Here is a 22,228-nt window from a genome sequence, read left to right as displayed (position 1 = left end):
AACTTTCCTGATTTTGCTAATATGTCTTCTGCAACCATTTGTGACCTTAATTCTATCTTATGGGGTCGATTTCTTTCTTTTGTGCATTGTTCCATACATACATACATACATACATATACCAAGGCTTTTCCCCCTTACAAGGGAGGTAGCCAAAAAGGAAAAGGCATAAAATCATTCCCATCCATTCCATCCCTGAATACAGTCCACATCCCTCCACCCTCCCTCTTATCTTAGCACCTCCTGGATGACGGGTCATCCCTGCACCTTGTCCACTGCCCTGGGTCAGAAGCAGTGTCGCAAGACACAGCACATCCACAGCAAGGCCGCTTCATTAAATCGGTGACCCCCCCTCTCCGTCCCCCCATGCATAAAAGGAGAAGAGGGGGAGAAATCCCTTCGGGCTGCATCAAATTTTGCTCACACATACTACCTCACCCCCCATCCCCCCACCCATTCCACCTCATGCATCACATCATCATCCATATACAACCATTCTCCATTCACCCCTGTCTTCTGTCCTCTCCTGTCCTTCCTCAACAGACATTCCCCTCTTCCCCAAAGCCCCCTTCACCCCATCCATCCACCTCATCCTAGGACGTCCCCTCATGTTCACTCCCTCCACATCTGCCTTCCATACCTCTTTTACTAGTCTTTCTTCACTCATTCTTTCCATGTGTCCAAACCATCCTAATACTCTTTCATCAACCCTATCTCACAACTCCTCTTCCACCCCTGTTCTACTCCTCACCTCCTCATTTCTCACTCTATCTACCCTAGTAACCCCCATCATACTTCTCAGACACCTCATCTCAAACACATTCAAACTCCTTCTCTCTTCTTCTCTTATGTTCCATGTTTCTGCCCCATACAGTGCTGTTGGCACAATCACTCCTTCATACAGTCTCCTCTTAGCATCCATTCCCAAATGTCTATTCCTCATTACACTCTTTAATCCACCAAGGCATTTACTCACTTCTCTCAATCTACATTCTACCTCCACCTTCACTCCACCTTTTCCTGCCACATTTGCACCCAAGTATCTAAAACTATCCACTTCCTCCAGTCGCTCTCCCTTAATGCTCACCTCCAGACTACTGCCACTTTCACCCCTTGTACATCTCATCACCTTACTTTTACCCACATTGTTTCAGTCTATACAATTCTATTTCTTGATCTCTGTCTTGTACTTCTTTTAGAATTATTCTTGCTATTTTTCTTCTTTTTCTCTCAAGTACCTAACCAGGCCACATTTTTCCTTTAGTCCACATACTACAATACACTTTTTTTTATCCACTGTATCTCTAACCTAATTTGCTTTTTCTTTGATTACTTGAATAATTGTGTCCTTTGCATCCTCCTGCATTTGTTGTTGTACTATTTCTTTAATCTTTTCACTGTCTTAGTTTTCTTTTGATTATTTTCTAATCTTCTGCAAAATTTCCTCTCCTATATTTTCCTCAATTTTTTCAGACACTGCATGTATTTGATCATTAACCTCTTTTTTAAAGTTCCACTATTGGTGGTATATTTTTTTCATCCTTTCATTTTCACATTTTACTTCAATTAATTATTTTTTCAATTCACTTAGTTTATTATATATTTCAGCATTCTTTTTCTTTAAATTGCACACCCCTTTGTTTACTTTGAGGTAGTCCTTAGATTCATAATCTTTCTTTAGATCCATGATTTCTTTATCCCATGAACTCTTGCTAAAACTCATCTCTTTTTCTGTCTATGATTCAACTATATTCCCTGTGGTGGGGGAAAAGAATACTGCCACCAAATATTTCCACTTGGATCGTAAGAGGCGAGAAGAAAGGGACAGGGATTGGGACCAGGGAAAAAAATACTTTTTCTTTTTCCAGAGCCATTTTTCATTTTTCCTAAATTTTACCAGAGCCATTTTTTTAATTACCAGAGCCATTTTTTTTAATTACCAGAGCCATTTTTGATACTTCCAGAGCCATGTTTTTGCAGGTTCGATTTCTTAACATGTTGGTTTCCCAGTTGAAACTGATCGGCAGACACAGCGCCTCTGTTTCCACTGGCAATGGCAATTATGACAAAAGAAACAATATAGATTTAATATATCTAGACTTTGCAAAAGCTTTTGATACCGTCCCACACGAAAGACTACTTACTAAATTAGCTTTGCATGGAATAAGTGGTAGCCTATTAGGTTGGACTAGTAATTGGTTGAAAGGTCGAAAACAGAGAGTTGTTTTAAATGGAAAAACTTCTGGATGGAAAAGTGTTGCAAGTGGAGTTCCTCAGGGTTCCGTTCTTGGGCCACTTCTATTCATAGTATATATAAATGATATAGACCATGGACTAAAATCTACTGTTTCCAAATTTGCTGATGATACAAAACTGTGCGGAGTGGCAAATGATCACTCAAACCAATTAGATATTCAAGAAGATTTAGATCAATTACAGCAATGGTCTGAAAAGTGGCTAATGAAATTTAACACAAGTAAATGCAAGGTAATGCACATAGGTAAAAATAACAGTAAGTACGATTACAAGTTATTTGGAAATTCGTTAACAAAAGTGGATAGTGAAAAAGATCTCGGCGTAATTATAAGTAACGACCTCAAATCATCCAAGCAGTGTATTTCAGCCTCTGAGAAAGCAAATAAGATTCTGGGATTGATTGTGCGATCTTTTGATTTCAAAAGTCCATCACTCATTAACAAGCTATATAAATCGTTAGTTCGTCCACATTTGGAATATGCTGTTTCCGTATGGTCACCGAATCTCATTAAAGACATTGACAGACTGGAAAAAGTACAACGGCGAGCCACAAAACTGATTCCAAATAGCAAAAATAAATCATACGAAAATCGACTTAAGAACATGAATCTGTTTTCCCTAAAAAAGCGTAGACTCAGAGGTGACTTGATACAGGTCTTTAAGATTTTAAAGGGAATTGACAACATCGAAAGTGACCAAATTTTCACATTGAATGAGAATCAGACAAGAAACAATGGTCTCAAACTGTCCAGAAATAGATTCAATTTGGAAGTAGGTAGAAACAACTTTGCCAACCGTGTAGTTAATGAATGGAATAAACTTCCTGCACAGGTAGTGCAATGTAGTTCAGTTCGAAGCTTTAAGAATCATTTAGATAAATACCTAAGTAAGATGCTGTAATGATTATAATTTATGTTATATTATTTGTTTTTGTTTTGTTATACTTTGTCTGTCTGATTTTAATTTATTATTATTATTATATGTCAATTTATAATCATTTACTATTTACCTTTTTGTTTGTTATTCAACTATACCTATGCATTTATTTATGTATTTTGTTTGTTATTTTTACATTATTATAGTTTTAATTTATTATTAATATGATTTTTTTTTTTTTTTGCATCCGACCTAGATATGGATCAAAAGGTCTCCTGTCGGCATGCTCCGCCTTTGTAATCCTTTGTAATCAATGGTTGGGGGTGGAAATGCATGATAAGCCTTGCAATACATCGTTAGAGTATCATCACTGCCCCGATCCACTTCAAGCCAATCTAGGTTTCACGAGCTTATACTGTAGTAGATTCATGCTTTACTGGTTTTCGTTTTCTTTAGCCCTTGCCCGTAGAATTTGAATTAGGCTTTGCTGGTCCAGAAGCAGTTCCTGCCATCAAAACACTCGCCCTTGATTCTGAAAAGACTGAATATGAGGGCAAACCATCTTCACTCATCTTCACTCGCTTCACTAGAAATCGCTCCATGATGTACAATCATCAAAAGTTTGGCATGGACGTGACGTACCTAAGCTAGCTAACGAATCATTTTTTATTTTTGTATTTTTTATTCTCCCTACAAAGATCCATATCTATGAACTAAATATATAATTATCAAATGTTCATATTTATACTTAAATTTATTTACTTTCAATTACTAACCAAACATTTGATTCTATTTTGTTTTCTCATAAATACGCGAACGAGGTTATAAATGGGATTTCTCAGTTTCCCTCCTAGGCCTCGAGCGAGTTTTGCACATGTACAGTGTACGTATGCATGCGGTGATGTGGTATTGGGTATGGTGCATTGTACATGTAGTCAGCGCGTTGATTGGGCAGCTAGCTGCATGCAACCAATGAACTTCCCTGCATATAGGTACCATGCAATTCGCAACTAGCGACATCATGTAGCATGATAATCGTGTAGAGTCTAGTCAACATGTACTAGTGTACGCGCGCATGCAGCTGATATGAAGCTAGGCTAGGTAAGCCATTGAACTCTAGCAGCTATACCGCGTACAAATACGTACGTACACCAACAAATTAAAGTTGATTGATGCATTGCGTTTATGATATCGATTGATAATGCAATGATTGATCACGGGTAAGTTGTGTTTGCTCTGATCCTTTCATCAATGGTGATGGGATTCAGGGATTGCCAAATGATGGATAATGCATGAAAAACGTTGAATCTTGCCACAGGAGCGATTTTTTTGTGGGTGATCGCTCACGCTATTGGATTTGCCAGAGCAACATTGGAACTTTCCCGAGCGAAATCACTCTCACTCCCGTGTATTTTTTTTGCTGATTGGGACTAGGCATCCTTCTCCTTGTAGCCCCACAGGGGACATTCCTAAACGAAAAAGTAGAGGCATAAGAGGGTCTAGGAGTTTTCCGACCAGCACCCTAAGGTTTGGGTCTTTTAATGTGCGTGGATGTGGTGGGTCCATGACTTTTCGTCGCCGTCTTTTCGTCTTTGGTACAGATGAGAGTAAAAGGGAAGAGATAGGTAGTATGTTTGTGAGAAGAAAGATGGATGTGTTGGCTTTGAGTGAAACTAAGCTGAAAGGGAAGGGTGAGTGTAAGTGGGAGTTTATCAGGAGTGAAGAGAGGGCGAGGGAGGGAAGGGGTGGCTATTCTAGTAAACATGTAGTGGAGTGGAAGGAGGTTTCCTCAAGGATAATGTGGATGAAGGTGAAACAGGGGAAAGGAGATGTGGGTCTTTGTAAGTGCATATGGACCTGGCAGTGAGAAGAGTGTAGAAGAAAGGAGGCCTTTTGGATAGATTTAAATGAGTACATAGAGGATTTATGGAGAAATGTCAATGTAATAGTACTGGGAGATCTTAATGCTAGGGTAGGAAATGGTCCAATTGATGGAATGGTTGGGAAATGTGGAGTTCCAGGAAAGAATCGTAGTGGAGAGTTGATGGTGGAAATGTGTCTAGAAAGAGAGTTGATGATAGCAAATACAGTGTTTCGGAAGTAAGTCAAGCATAAGTACACATGGGAGAGGGTGGTGGATGGAAGGGTGGTAGATAGGGTGTTGATGGATTATGTAGTGGTAAATAAGAAGATAGGAAGAGTTAAGGACGTACATGTGCTAAGGGGAGAGGGTGGGGGAATATCAGATAATTTTTTGGTGGAAGGTAAGTTGAGAGTGGAGGATAGATGGAGAAAGAGGAAAGGGACAAAAGGTAGGGAGGTGCTTAGAGTGAACTCTTTAAATGAAAAGGAAAAGGAGGAGTACAAGAAGAAGCTGAAGGAGGAGTGGGAGGGAGTGAAGGATAGAGTAGAGCTAGGTGTGGAGGAGGAATGGGGATGGTTCAAGGAGGGAGTCACAAAGTGTGCAAGGATGGTGTGTGGAACAAGAAGGACAGGAGGAAATAGAAGGAAGGGTAGTGAATGGTGGGATGAGGAAACAAAGAAGGTTGTAGAAGAGAAGAAGCGAGCTTTCACAGATTGGTTACAAAATAGGACGAGGGAGTCACATGAGAGGTACAAAGAAAAGAAAAGAGAAGTAAAGCAAAAGGTAAAGGAGGCAAAGAGGAGAGCAGATGTGAAGTGGGGTAAGAGTATGACAGAAAATTTTGAAAGTAATATAAAGATGTTTTGGAAAGAAATTGAGGAAGAGGAGGCGAATCAAGTAGAGAAAAAAGGTAAAAGGTGCAGATGGAGAGATGATAATGGAAGAGAAGGCAGTAAGGGGAAGATGGGCAGAATATTTTAGGGAGTTGCTAAATGTGAAGGAGGATAGGGAGGGAAAGATAGTTGCAGTGGGAAATGCTAAGAAAATGACCGTGATGAGTGAGGAAAATTGAGGAGAAATAAAGAATGATGAAGTGAAGGCAGTTGTTAAGATGATGAAAGGAGGTAAGGCACCTGGTCTGGATGGATGCCATGCAGAATGTCTAAAGAAAGGAGGTACAGTGATGGTGGACTGGCTGATGAGGTTATTTAATGTTTGCTGGAGAGAGGGTAGAGTGCCGGAGGACTGGAGGAGTGCCTGTATAGTTCCACTTTACAAGGGAAAAGGGGACAAGTGTGAATGTAGTAGTTTCAGAGGGATTAGGTTGTTAAGTGTAGTTGGGAAGGCTTATGGGAGGATCTTGATTGAGAGGATTAGGAGAGGAACAGAGGGAGTAATTGGTGAGGAACAGTGTGGATTTAGGATGGGTAGAGGTTGTGTAGATCAGATCTTTGTGGTAATACAAATATGTGAGAAAGCTATAGGAAAGGAGAAGGATGTTTTTTGTGCTTTTATGGATCTGGAAAAGGCTTACGATAGGGTAGACAGAAAGTCACTGTGGGAGGTTATGCAGATATATGGGATAGGAGGAAAGCTTCTGGGAGCTGTCAAGAGTTTTTATTAGAGTAGTAGAGCCTGTGTCAGGATTAGAAATGGAGAGAGTGAGTGGTTCGAGGTAAAGGTGGGACTTCGTCAAGGATGCGTTATGTCGCCCTGGCTGTTCAACTTATACATGGATGGGGTAGTGCAAGAGGTAAATGCAAGGGTAGTGGGTCAGGGATTGGAGATGGTTAAAGAAAATGGAGAAAAGTGGGAGGTGAGCCAGCTGTTGTTTGCAGGCAACACTGCGCTTGTGGCAGGATCGGAGGAGGGATTGAGAAAGTTGGTGACAGAGTTTGGGAGAGTATGTGATAGAAGAAAGCTAAAGCTAAATGTGGGTAAAAGTAAGGTGATGAGATGTACAAGGGGTGAAAGTGGCAGTAGACTGGAAGTGAGCATTAAGGGAGAGCGACTGGAGGAAGTGGATAGTTTTAGATACTTGGGTGCAAATGTGGCAGGAAAAGGTGGAGTAAAGGTGGAGGTAGAATGTAGATTGAGAGAAGCGAGTAAATGCCTTGGTGGACTGAAGAGTGTAATGAGGAATAGACATTTGGGAATGGATGCTAAGAGGAGACTGTATGAAGGAGTGATTGTGCCAACAGCACTGTATGGGGCAGAAACATGGAACATAAGAGAGGAAAAGAGAAGGAGTTTGAATGTGTTTGAGATGAGGTGTCTGAGAAGTATGATGGGGGTTACTAGGCTAGATAGTGTGAGAAATGAGGAGGTGAGGAGGAGAACAGGGGTGAAAAGGGAGTTGAGAGATAGGGTTGATGAAAGAGTATTAGGATGGTTTGGACACATGGAAAGAATGAGTGAAGAAAGACTAGTAAAAGAGGTATGGAAGGCAGATGTGGAAGGAGTGAACATGAGGGGACGTCCTAGGATGAGGTGGATGGATGGGGTGAAGGGGGCTTTGGGGAAGAGGGGAATGTCTGTTGAGGAAGGACGGGAGAGGACAGAAGACAGGGGTGAATGGAGAATGGTTGTATATGGATGATGATGTGATGCATGAGGTGGAATGGGTGGGGGGATGGGGGGTGAGGTAGTATGTGTGAGCAAAATTTGACACAGCCCGAAGGGATTTCTCCCCGTCTTCTCCTTTTATGCATGGGGGGACGGAGAGGGGGGCGTCGCCGATTTAATGAAGCGGCCTTGCTGTGGATGTGCTGTGTCTTGCGACACTGCTTCTGACCCAGGGCAGTGGACAAGGTGCAGGGATGACCCCTCATCCAGGAGGTGCTAAGATAAGAGGGAGGGTGGAGGGGTGTGGAGTGTATTCAGGGATGGAATGGATGGGAATGATTTTATGCCTTTTCCTTTTTGGCTACCTCCCTTGTAAGGGGGAAAAAGCCTTGGTATATGTATGTATGTATGTATGTATGTATGATTCAACTCAAGTTTTTTCTCTCATACTTACAAAAACATTCATTTCCACTTAACTTTTGAAATCACTTTGGTGTTTCAAGGCCTCTGTTTACATTAAGCTTCGGTTTTGTGCCCCTAGAGGACTCTGCGCTTGTGTCAATGTTCGGCTTGATCTCGCCACCATTTTTCCTTGTTCCGCCCTGATTCCCTTCCATTTTTGCTCAATAGACACTAATGGCACTGCACTAGACCTCAGGCAACCACAAGCATTCCCCTTCCCACTAAATTCAACCCACGCCTCCTGCTCTCCTTGCACTATTGAGAAGTTTCGTCTTTTCGATGCAGCCTATGGGAGCACTTGTTGACAGCTCAATGGTAAATGTGTGTGCATGTTTTATGGATCTGAACATGCGTGTATTGGGATGGAAGTCACAGTTCCAATGTAGCAAGATAACACTATATGGGATAAAGGTGTGAGTTAGGAAGATGGGTAAACACAATACGTCACTGCTATGAAGACGTTAGAAAACCTGACGAAATGGTCCATGTCAGGTTGCAAGTCATACACAGGTAAATGTTATATCTGTGAAATAGTTTAATTTACTGTCAACATATTTATAAGAGGAGAGGTTAGTAGTCAAAATCAGACCACAAACATTACAGTTGGGCATAGTATAGTTTAGAGAAAGTTACACAGATCTTAGACCAAAATTAGCATCCAAGTTAGAATTAACATTAACTTCAAAAAAGGGATTGCATTTGTCAAGATTCATGAAAGAATGACATAAACTCTTCTAGAGTTGTGTTATGATTTGCTCAAAACACCATACAACATTAGAGCCACATGTCATCCTCAATGAATAGTTACCAATCATTAGTGTCAAAAGTGTTTTCACCCCCCCCAAACAAAACTGACCTTTTGGTGCTTGCCTGGTTTGATGCACGGATGGGTCTTCGATTGGCCTCACTTCGGTTGGATGAGGTGAGAGAAGACACTTTCCCAGCCTTCATGGGGGACAACACTGCCTCTCCCCTCCCACTCCCACCCCCTCCACCACCAGGTGTTGGACCGAGGGGAGTCGACTTAGTACGTACATGGGCTTTTTCTTCAAGGCTGTAAACACCAAAGTCACAACTGTTAATTTTCATAAAGAGAAGCTGAGAAACACAGAAACACACAGGGGTCAATACTGGCACCTTCTTGTACTAATGAATGGTATATATAGCTACACATAGTTGCTGATGCCAACATCATGAAGAGAGATTAAAGAGAATTGTAAATTGCTGCAGGAAGGCCAAAATAAGGTTTATGAATGGAATCTAAAGTGAAAGATAAAATTCATACATACACATGTCAAAAGGCCCTTCCCCATTTATAAAGAGAGTAGCCTAGCCAAGGAATACACACACCCTTCACCCATCCCACACCCATTTGTTTCCCTTTTATCTTAGCTCCTAGTGCACAAAGGGTCATTCCCTGCCCCCTACCCACTGCCCAGGTCAATAGCAATGCAGTAAGATGATGTAAAATTTAACACAAAGAAATACAAAATCTTAAAAAAGACCTAACATAATAAAAGGATTTAGAAATTCTAATCAGGGATGATCTGCTGCCCAAAAATCATATACATAAAATAATGGGAGAAATACTTTTTGGTAATAAACATGTGTAATATTCTATGGATGAGGATATGATGGATATATATATATATATATATATATATATATATAGAGAGAGAGAGAGAGAGAGAGAGAGAGAGAGATTAGAATATGCAGCAGTGGTGTAGTCACCACATAAAATAAATAAATATATAAATAAATCAGAATGATCCTCAGCCTGGCTAAGAAGACATACAAGGAGAGACTGCAAAATCTAAAACTATTTAAAATACTACAGTGAAGGTAATGGAGATTATATGACAATGACATTTAGAACAAAGACAGGAATATGAAAAATGGACAGGGTATGAAAGAGAGAGAGAGAGAGAGAGAGAGAGAGAGAGAGAGAGAGAGAGAGAGAGAGAGAGAGAGAGAGAGAGAGAGAGAGAGAGAGAGAGAGAGAGAGAGAAAAGATTGCTTAAAAGATGTAAGGAAGCATAGCTTTCCACAAAGATACATCAACCTGTGGAACAAATTGGAAGAAACAAAACAGGTCAACATCATGAATGAACTTGTAGTAAAAGTTTGGAAATATAGTGATGGGGCCCTATAAGTATAACTCAAAATCTGTGAACTAGATTTAGGTAACTGATCACACACATGCACATAGAGACACAGGACTTCAGAAGTGTGCCTCTTTTCCTCCATATCACAATGGGGTAAATACACACAACTTTTGACTACATGAAATCAATCAATCAATCTGTTGGCCTAATTCTCTCTTGCAGGAGACCCACAGCTTTCAGGTAACCAGGGAAGTAATTTTGTATTGTTGTCTAGGGGAATGTTTGTGTATAGCAATGTAGGATGAGGTGTTCTGTGTCTTCTGTCTGATGGTTGCATCTATGGCAGTTTGATTCTGTGGTCAGGCCTATTCTGTGTTGATATGGTCTTAGAGCTGTATGGTATCCTGAACAGAAGCATTCCAAAATAAACTATTAATACATAACCCATGTGAAATTCTTTTATATACATACTGTACACGTCCAGTGGTAGCTGATCGTGCATGTGCCCTGGCAGCCTTAAGTTTGTTGAGCCGATCTCCTTGTGACATTCCATTGATGACACGTGTCTCTGTGTTGCTGTTCATGTTGCTATTGACCACATCCTGTCAAAAAAGTAATATTTTCTATATGTCTGTAAACCATAAAATGTTGGGATCCACATTTCAAAATCCTACTTTTCTACATGAGTGGAAATTAATTTCCTCAAAGTTTACCTGTATGTATTTCTGCTCCTGTTCTTCCTTACAGTTGTGATCATGAATCTTAAGGGTATCAACCCCACTGAGCACCACTGCAACTTCCTCTCGCCCATCATCATCTGACCCAACTTCCTCTTTCAACTGAAAGACCAAATGTACATTGAGTGCATCAACTAAAATTCATGATGGAGTTGTTCATGATTCCATTTCAGATTACCTCAAGTTTGCTGAAAAATTATACATATACATGATGCTGATGATTTGGTTTAATGTCATAAAACTCCCCCTATTAGGAGGCTAGGATAGCTCCCTTGCAATGGTGGAAAAAGCCCTTGGTATATAGATAGATAGATAGGTAGCTTCCTTCTGCAGTGTTTATATACTGTTTGTGTTTGATTTACTGATTGTTGGGAACCATGTTGTGAAGGCATAGTCTGGGTGGTTCTTACGAACTGTTTAAAGATTATTATTATTAGTTTCTTTTTGTTGTCCAAAGTCAGTACTAGTGATGGTTTTTAATAGGTTTGTTAAAAATATGTCTTCTCCTTTTTTGCATGAGGGAATGGAGAGGGGGGGAGGGTCACCAATTTAATGAAGCAGCCTTGCTGTGGATGTGCTGTGTTTTGTGACACTGCTTCTGACCCAGGGCAGTGTGCAAGATGCAGGGATGACCCATCATCCAGGAGGTGCCAAGATAAAAGGGAAGGAAGAGGGTGGAGGGGAGTGGAGTATGTTAGGGATGGAATGGGTGGGAGTGGACTTCATGCCTTTGTTTTTTGGCTACCTCTCTTGTAAGGGGGAAAAAGCCTTTGGTATATGTCTGTATATTAAAAATAAATATTTTGTTTTATAGGTTTAATAACCTAATTACTAGGGCACTGGTTAAGTCCTCCCAAACTCATTTATGCCTTGACTTTTTGTGGGAGTAACATACAGAATGTATGATCCCTAGTCCCATCACTCCATCCCATTTAATCATCTTATACTAAATGTATGGGAAACAGTGTGGTAAAAAATTTTCACCACACCACACAGAGCACATCTGAAACAGCCCTGCTGTGGATGTAATGTGTCTTGCTATATTGCTTCTGACCCAGGGGCAGAGGGCGAGATGCAGGGATGACCCATCAACCAGAAGGAGCCAAGATAAGAGGGAGGAAGGGTGGTGAATGGGAGTGGAGTATGTGGGGGATGGAAGGGGTGGGAGTGGACCTCATGCCTTTGTTTTTTGGCTACCTCTCTTGTAAGGGAAAAAAAAAAAAAAAATTGGTATATGTATGTACTGTACATGGGGATCCAGAACAAATACAATAATAGAAGTGGTGATAGACAGGTTCAAGGGAATAGCACAAACTAGGGACAACTGTCAAGTAAATGTATCATCATTCCTTTAGAGGTAGAGATTTCTTAACTCTACCACAGATGAATAATGTTAGGCTCGGGTTGGCAGGGGCTCCCCAAAACATATCATAAAATATTAGCCACATGTTAATATGCAGTCAATACTCCAGTATAGAGATTATACCATCATACACACCCCTTTCTTCTCAGTACCTATGGGATGAAGTCATCTATCACACTGTTTGGGTAAAAGGCAATGGAGCAAGGTACAGCTTTTCCACAGCAGGGCCCAACAGCCTGAGCTGATTCACCCCCACCACTTCAACATATGGAAACCACCTTCCTGCTCCACTCATTGTGCAGATACAAACATCTCTTCAGGCTGTCATCCTAGCATCCATTCATTTTTTTTTTTTTTTTTTTTTTTTTTTTTTGTGGAAAGAATCATTTTACTGTCCATTTTCAAAACCCATCAACCCTCTCACCTCCAGCTGGAAGAGCAGTCCTGAGGGGCTGACACTATGTATCTAGACTGGGCCCTTCAACTGTATTTCTTCCATATATTTATATATGGAGAGCTGAGAACCAGTAACTGTTACCCTCTTCCCATTTCTTTCAGCAAGTGACATTGAAACAGTCCTACATTAATACAACCCACAACACTCCAAGGTTTCTTCCCATAGAAATTTTTGGGAGGGCCATTGTGGAATTGTGGGTTTCCTACCTGTAACATTCCACATGCATTCAAAACCCCATTCACCCCATCCATTCATCTAATTCTTGGTCTTCCTCTCAACCTTGTTCCATCCACTTCTACTTTCCTCACTATCTTTGTTAGTGGCTGTTCCCAATGCCCTGAAGGTCACAGGTCTTCTGCAAGAGACACCAGGGGCAATGGATTGATTGATTTGTTAGTCTTTCTTCATTCATTCTTTTCATATGCCCAAACTCCTCAGCAATCTGATCTACCCTATATGACAGCTCTCTTCCCAACTTCGTTTGCTGCCTTAGTTCAATATTTCTCACTCTTGTAAGACCTATCATATTTCTCAAACAATCTGAAAACCATGCTGTGCATTTTGGACAGCAGATATAATTTTTTACTTTTGTTATGGAATTGTTTTCATTCTTTGACCATTGGCACTGGTTTGGGGGAATTTGATGAAATATAGAATTTGGCAGTCTAATATGAAATGCTTGTTTTATGATCTGAGTGTCTATGTTTTTGCATGGACATAATGTTGGAGTACCAAGGGTAGGTTATTGTAGATGTTTGAGTAGAATACTGCTAGGATTGTTTTCAAGTTGCATTTGGTGGACTCTGGAAACTCAAAATTCATATCTCTGAGTTTCTTTTGCCATCAAAGTCTAACTTATCCAAATGAAGAGCAATTAATCAAATCATACTTTATTTTAAATCAGGCCAGTATTAACACAGTACAATGTACAAATTTTTAACTTCAAATAATAAGGCAGATACCATTCTTACCTTTGTTCTGGAATTGTTTTTCTTATTCTTCGATCGATGATTGCGCTGATTCTGTAAGTGTTCCCTCATTGCAATGCTGTACACACCAAACTCACATTTCTTGTTCAAATTCTGGTCCTTATGACGTGCTCGGTAAATGTCACCCTCTAGCCACAAGGCTGACTGCTTCCTAGAATATAAGTGAGGGTTGCTTAATATTGAGCGAAATGATGGCAGCAGTTTGGAACAACTTGGGTGCTGATTGACCATCTGAGAAATAAGTATAGTATGGAGATATTTTAGATATCAAACATTTAGGAAGTTGTTGGAGAAATAAGGCACAAAGAGGGCCTGCAACAGCTTCTTATGTAAAGGAAGAAAATAATAACGAATTTATTAGAAAGTGGAAGGCTGGGATCTAGGTCAAATGTATGACAGATTTCTCAATCAGTTTGTTGCCTCAATCCTCTCTTGTAGAGGACCTATGGCTCCTAGGACCTTAGCCAAGGGTAGTGATAGGTCTATGAATAACTTAAGTACTTATGACCTCATTTACATGACTCTGGGGAGGAAGGTTAGTGGGTTTAAGTGTATTCTGAGGACAAAGGAGACTGAGGTATACTTTTTTTTATTTATTTATTTATTCATTTATTTATTTTTTTTAAGCATGGCATGGCAGTCAATCAGGCAATGAGATAGATGAGATAGCATATGTGGTACAGTGATCACTGGTATTTGCAAGGTTTAGGTTCCAAGACCCCTTGTGAATTTTTTTTTTTATAATAATAATAATAAATAAATAGATAAAAAATAATAATAATGGACGTACTCCTTAAAAATGCCTTATAATACCCTTGTTAATAGCACAAACCTTGTTTTAATGCTTTTATATTCATTCATAGAAAGAATGAGTGAAGAAAGATTAGTAACAGGTGTGGTAGGCAGAGGTGGAGGAAGTGAACATGAGGGGGCGACCAAGGATGAGAGAAATAGATTGATAAAAGGATTAGGAAAGAGGAGGATGTCTGTTAAGGAAGGAAGGGAGAAGACAGAAGATAGGGGTGAGCAGAGAATGGTTGCATATGGACAATGCTATCATGCATGGGGGTGGGTGAGGGATTGGGGGGGGGTTAATGATATTTTGACACAACCAAAAGGCTATTTCTCCCCATCTTCTGCATGAGAGGACAGAGAGGGGTAGTCACCAATTAAATGAAGTGGCCTTGTTGTGGATGGTGAATGGGGATGAAATGGGTAGGAGTAGATTTATGCCTTTGACTTTGGCTACCTCCCTTGTAAGGGGGAAAAGCCCTAGGTATATGTATGTATGTATATTGTTTTATGATGTAAATAGATGCTTATACTTAATTTTAAGTTATTTTTTTAATATGATAATAGATCTTGATAAAAGTATAGTAAAATACACCTGTGGTCATCAATAATAAAAGATTGACTGAATCTTGCACCCTGATTGGCTACTTTCAAACCACCAGCCATAGTGGGGCCAGAAACATTGATGCTGGAGATGTTAATCTCCAGCATCAATGTTTCTGGCCCCACTATGGCAACCCACACCACATTTTTATTGTTTATATTTAATATTAGTTTATGTACTGTAAATTGCTATTTTGCTCATTTTTAATCAATAAATGTATTCACAAATTAAATAATAATAATTCTTATGGTCTATATAAAAAAAATAGAATAAATAAAATAAGGTTTTAAGTACTAGTGGCGAGATGCATAGGCCTCACAGATAGGTAGAAGAATCATGAATACCCATTTAGTTAGGTTCCATGGAAAAGTCATGGATATGTGGGGTTGCGAATGGATAGGCAGCAGTCCACTGCACTGGCTAATTTTTACAACCTCATTACTTTTACCAACAAAATTTCAAGCACAATGAAATTCATGATATATTACAGTAGTCAGTTATGAATGAATCAGTTTTGTACAGATGATGAGAATTACTGAAATGAGTGAAAAATTAATTTCATTAAGGGAAAAGAGAATTGTTAATGAGAAGCTGAATAAAGTGGTGTAGAAAATGGGAAAGGTGGGTAAACTGGTATTGGTGGAAATATGTGAATGATAGGCAACAAAAGATAGATAAGTGGATTTGGTGTGAAAAACAAAGTAAATGAAAATGAAGAATGATCAGGGACAGATTAACTATGAGGCACTGACCTTAGGCTCTCAGACCCTAAGAGGTCCCAGACTCTAGGGATAAAAATATCTAACAATATATACATTTGAATGGTCAATTATTAAGTCAGCCATTACCTATTTTATTCTTAATATGTCAAACTGGATCATGCATAAACATTTTAGTGACTATGTAGTGGCACATAGCTATTATTTATCTGACAACAGTAGCTATCTTCAATTTAATTCTTTTTTGTTCTTATTATATATATATATATATATATATATATATATATATATATATATATATATATATATATATATATATATATATATATATATATATATATGTTCACTATAAACCCACTATCAGAGAAGTAATAACGGAAAATACAGGGAAACTGTATATTTTGACTACTATCTGTAGTCCTCTTCAACAGAATGCTTACATGAAGTTAAGGTAGAAGTATATATGAGGAAATGAGGGGTACATAGAAGGGGATGAGGAAAGTGGGGGGGGGGACTCAGGTTACATGCTCTTGAAATGGTTAGGTTGAGGGAGGACAGTGGGTGATATTTTGTCCTCCCTCAACCCAACCATTTCAAGGGCATGTAACTTGAGTCCCCCCCCACTTTCCTCATCCCCTTCTATGTACCCGTCATTTCCTCATATATACTTGTACCTTAACTTCATGTAAGCATTCTGCTGAAGAGGACTACAGATAGTAGTCGAAATATACAGTTTCCCTGTATTTTCTGTTATTATTTCTCCGATAGTGGGTTTATAGTGAACTTTTACAAATGTGTTATAAAATACCAATTTCCATATATATATATATATATATATATACAGGTACTCCTCGTTTAACGACGACAATTGGGACCAGGGCGCCATCGCTAACCGAATTGGTCGTTAAGCGAAAGTGTATACATATACGTACATGTACTGTATGTACAATGTCCAGCAATACATGTATCTTTATTTTTGTGTATTTTCCCTCTTTTATACAGTACATTAAAGCTTTATTTACTGTTTATTTACGGTGGTTAGGTTTCTAAAATTACCGTATATGACCAAATCCGCATATGCTGACATTCCATATTGAATACCGGGGTATTTTTTTAGTTTCGACCATGGGCGCAATATAGCAATAGAAAATTAATTATTAATTTTGTAAATTAAAATGTATCAACGTAATATGCAATTTTGTGGGCGGAAATGAAAGTAAAAAATACCTTGCTACAAGAAAATATGCTAATGAACGAAGTGGGTAGCATAGGCTCGGGACGCCATCTTGCCGTCTGCCAACGTCTCTCACGACAACGACAACGAGGACGAGCCGGATGACATTTAATTTGTAGGTAATGATTTATTAAACACAGGTTAGGTTAGTTTAGTTTAGGTTAGACGAATTAATTTATCATTCTTTCATTTCTTCGACATCGGCATCTATCATAACAAACATGGTGTACCATTCGTCCGACATGACTTCGTTACTTACGAAATCTGTTTTAGCATTTTTTTTTTTCATTTCCGCTCACAAAATTGCATATTACGTTGATACATTATAATTTACAAAATTAATAATTAATTTTCTATTGCTATATTGCGCCCATGGTCGAAACTAAAAATTTACCACTACCGGTATACACTGTACCCCAGGTAGTTTTTGCAGCTTGCAGGATGGTAATGTAGACCTAAGATTCAGAACATTTTACCTCACAGCTAATATCCACCGTACAAGTTCATTTATAACATCATACAAATTTGCCTCAGCCAACTTAATTATCATACACGACGTCATAACTTCGGGAGATTTACGTTAAACGACGTCATAAAGCCTGTCATTACTCCGAGTTGTCGTTAACCGAGTAGGTCTTTAAATGAGGAGTACCTGTATACATACACACCCTACAACCGAGCGCAGACAGCTGTTAGTAGACAATACATTCTTCAACAAGAGGTGGATACAAAAATATATGGTGAATGGAGAATAAGACAAACACTTACATTACTACATAACAAATCAGTCCTTATTCTTGCCTTACTATATCAAGGGTAAAACCAATCATGTACTTACGACGTTAGCCATTGCTGTTGACCACCAATGATAGAACCAGGACGGCAGATTCGGAGCCATGCTATGGTTTCTGCGGCTGTGAAGCGGTAGTGCTTCATCATGTAACAACCAATCAGAGAACCAGTACGTCCAAGACCAGCTAGTGTGAAATAAAATTCACTGAGATTAGGGAAGGGTTACCTGATCAGGAAAACAATTATATTTACCAGTTGCTGCCCTAATATTATCTGATCCATTATCATGACTATAAATCATTGATGAGTTATGAAAAATCAATAACCTTAAAAATATTTTTGTACTCCCCCTCCAATATTATTTTCTATAAACTTTCTGCAAACAAGATGTATTGATAACTAAGACTAAAATCCTAGCAATATATAGATTTAGAGAATTCAAACAAGGTAAAGGATCCTGGATGATGAGCTAAGGCAATTAAACAGAAGGGGTATTTTGGCAATTCTCTAACACTGAAAATAACCAAATTTGCACCTGCAATGTTCAATATATGTAAGCTGAGGTACATCTGTGCAGCATAGCCAGAAACACAATACCTTTACAATGGACAGCGATGGCTCCAGTTGTGTTCTCACATGCCTTGACAAACTCACGCATGATTTCATCAGAGGGACAGCTGCCATCAATGAAGTACATGTCGTAATGGTCAAAGCCTGCATTCTTAAAGCGGTTGGCATCATAAATCTTCTTGTTGAGTCTTATGATGGTGGTCACATTGTGCAGTCGGAAATAATTAAAATATGTTTCGGGAGAGTGCAAGGTGTAGCCATTCTTCACTTTACTCTCGGCGTGAGGACCACAGAAGGCTAAGAATTTTCCTGGCAGTACCCAGTTAAAATCACCATTCTGCACTTTCTGCTCAGAAGGGAAGTAGTAACCCAATGATTATAGTCTACATCAAAAGTACTGTAAATGTTGTTACTATTAACCACACAATACTTTGGACATATCAATACACATTAGGCGCTACAACAGACGACATATGTCCACTCTGCCAGGCTGCCTAATAATCACATACATCATTCTAGATAGCTCAGCAATGGCAACAAGCAAACATGAACATGATAAAACTGGAGTGGAGGACCTCTGGTAGCAGCTTGAGAGAGCAATCTTTCCTTTGTAGCTGTAATGCTACATGTTACTGATGCTGAGGACTACTCAACAACAACAATTAATAAAGCTTAACCCTTTCACTGCCATGGTCAACTTATATTTAATTTTGGGTGTTGCCAGGCAATTTTATCTACCACAGGGATCTTCCAGTTATAACATTAAAAAAATCTATTAACACTTTCACTGTTATGGCTGACTCATAAATCTCTTCTAGCTGCTGCCAGGTAATTCTACTCTACTGTGGGAAACCCTCATGCAACTTTATAATTCTAACCAATCTTGGCACAGTTTTACTCTTTTTAACTACATATTAATCTTTCTTCTAATCAAAACCCCACTAAAGAACACATTTCTATTCCCCTGAACCACTGCCCAAGCACTAAACAATTTCTACATAAAATCAGCCTCATACACACAACATTTGCCCCTGATGCAGTGAACACAACTCAATCAATCAGTCCACTGCCTCAGGGGTCTTTTGCAGGACCCACAGTTTAACCAGTACCAGTCACCGGATTGGCCCACAAATCACTCAAGGTAGAAATATTGTATTGTCATCTGGGTATAGCTAAGGTGGGGCAGTGTAAGATGGGGGTGTGTTCAGTGTATTCCATGTAATGACTGCATCTGGGGCAGTCTGTTTCTGTGGCCAGGCCTATTTTGTGCTGATACTGTCTTGGTGCAGGTTGACCTGAACTCACTTGTTTCTGAGAGAACTACAATTTTTTTTTCCTACAAAATTGATGGGCCAATCGGTCATGGTTGAATTCTTTGGGACCACAATAGATCTGAAGCTATGGACTAATATGTTTCCCTCAGCTGAATAAAACAGCCTAGTGGACACCAGAACAATCATATTAGCTGTCAAGAGTAGCGATAGGGTTAAAATTAATTTCTATCACATCCTGTCTAAGCTTAAATACCTGTTACTGCTTTCCTACTTCAACTCAAAATAACACCCTGTAAAAACATACAGCTTTTCCAGTAGCCCTGCCACTTTCATTCATGTAGACTTTATCCAAGACATGCACAGATTAGAACCAATCTACCCACTAATTTTCCACTAACTGACAAAAGGATCATCCATGCCAACATATATTCCCCAACCAATATTACATGTCCCAGTTTCCTTCCAGTTTAACATGTTCCTTTATTAATTTACTTGAGAAAACAAACAATATTGGGTTAAGTAGCTCATATTTCAAACTAGTTCACCATAAGGAAAGTAGAAACAAAACTATACAAACATATCACTATTATCCACTGGCAGAGTGGCTATACCTTCCTTACAAGAAGTGTTACCTTACATCCCATTTCCTTATTCCTTTTTGTAATCAACCTTTACCCTGAATTCTATAATTATCTCTACTTTCTCCCTAGAACCCTTTTCTCCTTTCTTTCAACCCCCTAGTCAGAAAATCACTACTCATCCTTAATCACTATAGAATGCACCCCTGAAACCTACCTCATAAAATTCATATTCATCTACATCAAAATCATCAAAGTTGAAGAAACCAAGTTTGTGCGCCTTGTCCACAGCATGAAGACAATCAAGCAGGGTAAGGTGATATGTTGACAACCCATATGCAGCATCACGGAAGGGTACGAACTGAGGACTGTTTCCTCCAACCAGTGGTTTATATGCCTCCTCTGGGGTCTTTTTCAGATAAATGATCTGCAAAAAAGAAAAGAAAAACACAGGTTAGTGGGCATTTCATATTACATGATACACAACTGGAAAGACAGTACTAACATAAAACTACTAATGATTTACAGCATGTATATACCAATGGCCTTTTCCCCTTTGTAAGGGGTTGATTGGTTGGTTAAGTGAGCCTTCATGGGATAAAATACATAAGACAGGGGGATCCCTGGTCTCTTTATTTCACCTCATTTAATTACCCTTTACAGCACATGAAACATAATAGTGGCAATCTTATCCCCCACCATGGGAATATGGGAAAGAAGAGGTTATGTACAGGAGCAATTTAAGAAAACTGCAGACAGGGAGAGTAAAACTTAACAAATGGCTCAAGCTTTCCTCAAGAGTAGAAGGTTGTCTTAAAACATAAAAATCCTGCATGACTGGTCCATAGAAGTACCACCACTAAAGTCCCTAAAATAATGAAAGCATATAATTATGCTTGGACTGAGGATGATTCTGATTTGGATAGTGATGGATATCTTAGGTACCTAACCCTCAGTGATGAATACTAAACACACACACACACATCCACGTATTTAATAACAAGCTTACTAGAAGAGGGTAAGGTACCATTGGACTGGAAATCGGCAAATGTGATACCAATTTACAAAGGAAGTAACAGAGACACCCCACTAAATTATAGACCTGTCCTTAACTAGTACTGTTCAATAGCAAAAATGTGTGAGATAATAGTAAAAGATTGATGGATAAAACATCTCAAAGAGAAAGGAATATTAACAAACAACCAATTTGGATTCAGAGAAGGAAAATCATGTATTACAAACCTGCTGAGCAAGTAAGAGACAGGATTCCATGAACACTGCTCCTTTCCTGTATACTACAATTAGGCAAATACAAACACACATACACACACTTTGGTATGTGATCATTCTTTCCTGTAAGTCATAAACATTGCAAAAAACTAAAAACATTTTGATCTAGTTAACAGCACATCCAATCTGACTGGTGTGTCCTCTCCTCTTACTCTTGTTTTGTCATGAACCTATTAAGCTATTACTTAGTTCATTGTTTTATCTAACAGCATATTTCTCTGTGATTCTTCACTTCCTAATCCCCAATTCACTTTGCAGCTGCAGTTACCCACCAAAAACAGCGACAATTTTTCAGTTGTTTTCGAGTGGTTCTCCATGTCAATCTGTCTGCCTATGTGTGTGTGTATGTATAATTATTTACCTAGTTGTATTATACAGGAAGGGGAGCTATGCTCGTGGTGATCTGTCTTTGTATCTCGCAACATCTAGTTTCATCCAATTTGTTCCAGATATCCACCATTCTGTGTGGAAAGCTGTCAAAGACTTCCATGCCTTTCATGATTCTGTAAATGCCCAATAGATCTCCTCTTTCTCTTCTTTGTTCCAGGATTGGTAGTTCCAGTTTAGACAATCTTTGTTCATATGTCAATTTTGAAAGTGTTGGGGCCATCTTTGTCGTTGCTCTTTGGATTCTCTCTATTTTCCTTAATTTTTTTTTTTGTACTGGGTGTCCATAGTGTCTCAGCATACTCCAATCTTGGTAT

General features: G+C 39.1%; 1 protein-coding gene across 3 annotated transcripts in view; it reads right to left on the bottom strand.

Moving 5' to 3' along the window:
- The window catches only part of LOC143035113 (dual specificity protein phosphatase CDC14C-like), a 248,548-nt gene that overhangs the window by 8,247 nt on the left and 218,073 nt on the right, over nucleotides 1–22,228 (bottom strand). For all 3 annotated transcript variants that reach the window (XM_076201682.1, XM_076201683.1, XM_076201684.1), the window contains 7 exons: nucleotides 20,452–20,661; nucleotides 18,410–18,728; nucleotides 17,859–17,997; nucleotides 13,654–13,822; nucleotides 10,839–10,964; nucleotides 10,597–10,727; nucleotides 8,877–9,074 (listed from right to left, as the gene is read on the bottom strand). In XM_076201682.1, coding sequence (XP_076057797.1) covers nucleotides 8,877–9,074; nucleotides 10,597–10,727; nucleotides 10,839–10,964; nucleotides 13,654–13,822; nucleotides 17,859–17,997; nucleotides 18,410–18,728; nucleotides 20,452–20,661 — 1,292 coding nt within the window. The remainder of the gene's footprint in view (nucleotides 1–8,876; nucleotides 9,075–10,596; nucleotides 10,728–10,838; nucleotides 10,965–13,653; nucleotides 13,823–17,858; nucleotides 17,998–18,409; nucleotides 18,729–20,451; nucleotides 20,662–22,228) is intronic.

Source organism: Oratosquilla oratoria, chromosome 18 (genome assembly GCF_046742065.1).
Source record: "Oratosquilla oratoria isolate Oo_2021 chromosome 18, ASM4674206v1, whole genome shotgun sequence".
Classification (NCBI taxonomy): Eukaryota; Metazoa; Arthropoda; class Malacostraca; order Stomatopoda; family Squillidae; genus Oratosquilla; species Oratosquilla oratoria.
Note: the sequence above shows the minus strand (reverse complement) of the source record. Positions and strands in the feature narration are given on the sequence as shown.